This window comes from Montipora capricornis, chromosome 12, assembly GCF_036669925.1.
Source record: "Montipora capricornis isolate CH-2021 chromosome 12, ASM3666992v2, whole genome shotgun sequence".
Taxonomy (NCBI): domain Eukaryota; kingdom Metazoa; phylum Cnidaria; class Anthozoa; order Scleractinia; family Acroporidae; genus Montipora; species Montipora capricornis.
Window position 1 is genome coordinate 2,916,169 of NC_090894.1, and position 5,000 is coordinate 2,921,168.

The 5,000-nt window shown below is 38.7% G+C and overlaps 1 protein-coding gene across 2 annotated transcripts in view; it reads left to right on the forward strand.

Annotated features, from left to right (window-relative positions):
• Window positions 1-5,000, forward strand: part of LOC138027015 (titin homolog) — a 22,870-nt gene that overhangs the window by 659 nt on the left and 17,211 nt on the right. For both annotated transcript variants that reach the window (XM_068874500.1, XM_068874499.1), the window contains exons 2-3: window positions 266-327; window positions 2,077-2,164. In XM_068874500.1, coding sequence (XP_068730601.1) covers window positions 2,084-2,164 — 81 coding nt within the window. In that variant the 5' untranslated portion in view covers window positions 266-327; window positions 2,077-2,083. The remainder of the gene's footprint in view (window positions 1-265; window positions 328-2,076; window positions 2,165-5,000) is intronic.

The following is a 5,000-nucleotide window of genomic DNA, read 5'->3' on the forward strand; positions in this document are numbered from 1 at the left end:
GTACATGTTTGCTTAATCGCTTATTGTCCAAACTCTACTATAAACGGTAATTAAATATTCGTTTGATTGTTCTAACGAAAAAAGGTAAACAAACTATTTTAAGACCTTGGGTTCCTAGGAAAAAGAGGACCAAGTCAGGGGCTCCTAAGGCCATTTAAATGTAAACTGATTCACTTCGTTAGTTTCCGGTATCTTGTGGTTTTAAGTTTGATTTGAATTTTAACTTATTGTTTTCACCGTGGTCATCGTATATATATTTCCACAGCCTTTCATCCCTCTTGAAAAGGAAGCCCTGAAAAGGTCCGTACGAGATCAAGTCATTTGATGGTAATAATAACAATAATAGTAATAATAATAATAATAATAATAATAATAATAATAATAATAATAATGATTTTGACTATGATGCTACTAATGAATCATTTCTAATTTCATTCCATTCTGCTTTCATGAAAACAACTTCCCTAGAAAAAAAGCGAGGAAATATAAAGAAAAAGTCTTCAATGGGCAGAATTACATAATTTAATGAACCAAACGTACGCAATTTATTTTGAGGCAAAAAAGGTGCAAGCACATTCATTTCCACCGCATCAATCGTGATTCGTTCGGAAGGTCAGCATCCTAGCAAGACTACCTCTTGCTTTAAGGTGATCAGTGGACAATTTTAGAAGAACTTAAAAAGAGAAAATTTTCGCATAAGAATAGACCCTCATTTCCTCTGGATTAGTCTGGGACACCAACATTTGCTCACATTTTTTGCCGCGCACTTAGCGCAAAGGGTATCGATGTGCCCGCTCCTGACGTCACGTGACCGGTAACCGCGACATTGTGTTCTCAGTACAATAATACAATACAATACATGCTAATTGACTGCTCCCCATAGGAGCTTTCCAGGGTCAATGAAACACAGTTGACGAAACGGTGAAACAGAATTCAAACAACAACAACAACAACTGTTAAGAATCCCAACTGGCCACAGGCAAACCAGTCGGCTATTTATAAGTGCAGCCGGGAAATTGAACCGGGGACTACCAGGAACAAATTCAACGAGTGGTCAGAGTGGGTCTTGAACCCGGGATCTCCGGATCTTTGGGCAAGCACCCAACCGTTGTGGGTGTAGGTGACCCTGTTAGGATACAAATCGTACTACTGTCCCATATAAATCTAAAACCAATTGGCATTCCAACAGAATAGTTTACGTGAATAAACAATAAGGTTTGTATCACAACTCGGTCATGATCGACCATGATCAGGCTTCTTACTCGATTTCATTGGTAGTACAGCCCTCAGACGTCCGAAGAGGGTATTCTTGGTTTTCACCACGAGATGAAAAAGCCATGTTGGTGTACAAAACAATAGAAAATGGACCCACAAGTTTGGCATAATAATAGTCTAAGAGTCAAGTATGATAATTATAGTCTAAGAGTCAAGTTCCCACTGCGAAGATCATAGCTTCACTTGATTTCATATCCGCAGTTCATATATGATTCATTTCATATACCATTTCATCATTGATTCATTCCTCACGGGATCATTAGAACCCACAAATGACCAGTGGCTTCATAGCTCGGTTGGTTAGAGTATCGCACCGGAATCGCGAGGTCACGGGTTTAAACCCCGTTGAAGTCATGAATTTTTCAGGCTTCTCTGCGCAATTGCAAAAATTGCGTTCATAACTGCGAAGATCATAGCTTCACTTGAAAAGTCTTTTTTTTTGCATTGTTTTGTACACCAACATGGCCGCGCCTTGACGTCAGATGCAAACTATCAGTAGCGCTATCCACTGGATAACTCAATTGGACCCAGTTGGTTTTGCTAATGTTCATCCGCTAGATGGTGATTTATCCAGTGGATAGCGTTATCCACCTTTTGAACAATCAACTAACAGGCATTGCGTGAGCGGCACAAATTTTTGATATGAAGTCATATAATTCTGAAATTCATATAATCAGATTGCTGCGATAAGCAATGCGAATTTCCATAACAAAAACAAACGATCAAAAAGCCTGTCGGTTGAAGGTGGGCCTTTAAGAGAATGACGAATTATCTTTGCTTCATCTCGTTTTTACAATACAGGTAGTCGATGTCAGCTTTCAGTTGTAAAACCACCGACCGGTGGTGTTTGCTACTTCTAATTTTTATTCCACTATCTCTTGCATCAAAGGTACCATCGTTTTGACTTGTTTGTTTATTCTATTAGAAACTGCTTGTTTTAAACGTTGTTAGTATTACCCAACTAGTAGACTAATGCAAATCCTGCATTTTGATTGGCTACGCTACTAAAGAAAAGCGTGACGCTTTCTTTCGTTTTATTCCCAAACAATTTTTTGCTAAAAATTTGCATTTGCTAACTTTATTATTGCCTTTTCTGTCAGACTAGTTGGGTGATACTTAAACAATTAGACCCTTACCCTCAAGGGCCACGGGTCAATAGCCCATGAGGCGAAGGGCTACGGGTCTAATTGTTAATTAGTCTGTTTTTAAGAATTCAAGTCTATGGCTTTTGAATTCTTCGCTTTCATCCAATTTTTTATTTTTATTTTTATATCTTACTCTGTAATGTAGTTTTGGGCTTTCCTGCTGGTATGGTGCGTCGCACTTTTTGAAGATCATCCCTTTTCAACGTTGTTTGATATGTCATTATCAAGAGTCCATTATCCAAGAGTAAGGATCTGTTATCAGGTTTGTCCCCATCAGCGTCAGACAAGCGTCCATTCTTAAAGGGGCACTGTCATGCTAAATTTTCTGTTTTTAGGTCAAAACTGGATGAAAATCTACATTAGTACTTAAGCTCACACGTACGACATTTCTGACAACCCACTGACAAGATATGGAAATGCATTTATGACACAAAGAGCTATTCGTATTTAATTTTGGTGTCTTTCTGACGACACTGCACGGTTTCCAAACTTGAAAACACGGGCCAGTTTTTTTCCAAGTTTCGATCCATTTCTATCCTCTCCATAATTTGCTGGAAACAACAAAGAATAGCTTCAGGGCACTTCAGTGGTCATTGGCAACAAAGCAGCAGCATTTTATTTTGTTTCATTGATGCAAGGATGTCTTTAAGTGTTTTGAATTTTGACTAAAATAGCGTGACACTGCCCATTTAAACCAAGTTTTGCGGAAACGATAAACAATAGACCAAATGTACTCAATGGACCCAATTCAAATCTCACGGGGTTAAGGGTATTTAGCAGTTTCGGCGGGAGACTTCATTCTAGGTCAGTCAGTCTCCCTGTCTGTTTACTTTTTTATAATGTGCTGTTTTAATTGCTGCTGCATTAGATGGCGAATACGTTTCCACATGTTTTTCTTTTTCTGGCCACTTATAAAGGGTGCTTTTTTAGTGGTGTTTCGTATCTGGCGTGGCACAACTTATGAGATTATATTAATTTAGTTATTATAGTATTGTTGTCTTGCATTTGTAGTAGGATTGTCTTGCATTTGTACGGCTGACTGACACATCCTAAATAAACTTTCACTCGAAGCTCGTTGTAGTGCAGTCAATGTTTTATTTGCAAAGGGCTTGAGTTGGGTACTACATTGAGGTAGCCTATTCTCTATTTTTGTTTAACAAAAAAAGATACTTTTCTGACGCTGATGGGGACTAGGCCAATTTGGGTAAATCTTACTCTTGAGTGATGGATTTAAATTTGTTATATACATTGTGCTTTGTTGAATAATGTTGAGTAAACATTGATCTTCCAGTGATACAAGAGCTTTCCAGTCAGTCGTAAGCCTTACATAGTTTTCACCCTTAGGTTGGAAAGTGATCACTCGTGCGAGCCGAATTCCATTTACGAACTCGCCTAAGAAAAGCTTAGTCCCTGAAAATGCCATGACGTAGACTTGGTATGAAAGTTGCTCTCTCCTGGTTATAAATTCCGGTCAAGAAACAGAAACATTTTTTTCTTTTCACCCAAGAGTGGACTGATACTTAAAACACTCAATTTAAAAGAAGAGTTGTCATTCCGTTTCAGGCCTTCAATAGCAATAGGCAAAAAAAAAACAGTCGTGTTGAACTTGCGAAATACATTTTATCACATTCCTCTGCTCGTATCTCTCAAAACAACAGCGCATGGTCAAAGTGTATTCAACAGCAGCTTTTTTATTTCCCGTTTTTTGTTTTCACTGCTAGACGCGCCTATTATATTAGTGGCCATGGAATATTTCGCCAACATTGCACAACCTGAGTAAAAAGCAATTGTCGTGAAGTCGTTTCGATAGGAGGTGCAGGGATGGCGTATTGGTGAGAGCACTAGCCTACCACCAATGTAGCCGGGGCTCGATTTCTGGACTCGGCGTCATATGTGGGTTGAGTTTGTTCGTTCTCTACTCTGCACCGAGAGGTTTTTCTTGGGATACTCCGGTTTTCCCTTCTCCTCAAAACCAACACTTGACTTGATTTGAATTAATTGTTAATGTGTCCCCAATTAGTGCTCCAGCGCTAGAACGACTAGACACTTAATTAAAGTTCCTTTCCTTTCCTTTCTGCATCTTCGGTTCCTTTAGAGTTGCCGATGGCGTTGTTGAAAGTAATCATCGCAATCAATAAAGCAACTTGATCAGAATGTTAATTCACGCCCAGTTTCAATACACTGTCAAACAGACAGATATTGAGAATCAAGATGATTTTCAGCCAAGGGGTATTATCTTGATGTAATACTAAATTCTCATACCCAAGAGAAGATCCATGGTACTAGTTAGGATAATGAACTTTGAGATCATGGAAGTGAAAGTAAATCATCGTAGTCAATGAAGCAACTTGAACAGTTGCGAAAGAAGCCTGAGAAAATCCAAGCTACGGAACTTCACATATTCTCTATCATATAGTCTCTTTTGAGCAAAAAAATTCAAAAACAATCAAGTACATGAGGCTTTAACTTATCAGATTGTAACTCGAGCTCTATGCACTCATGTAATCCCGAACTGAGAGCTAACACTAATAATGGAAATAGGCTGCGTAGAAGGTTAGAGATAAACTCTGACCAGTTCAA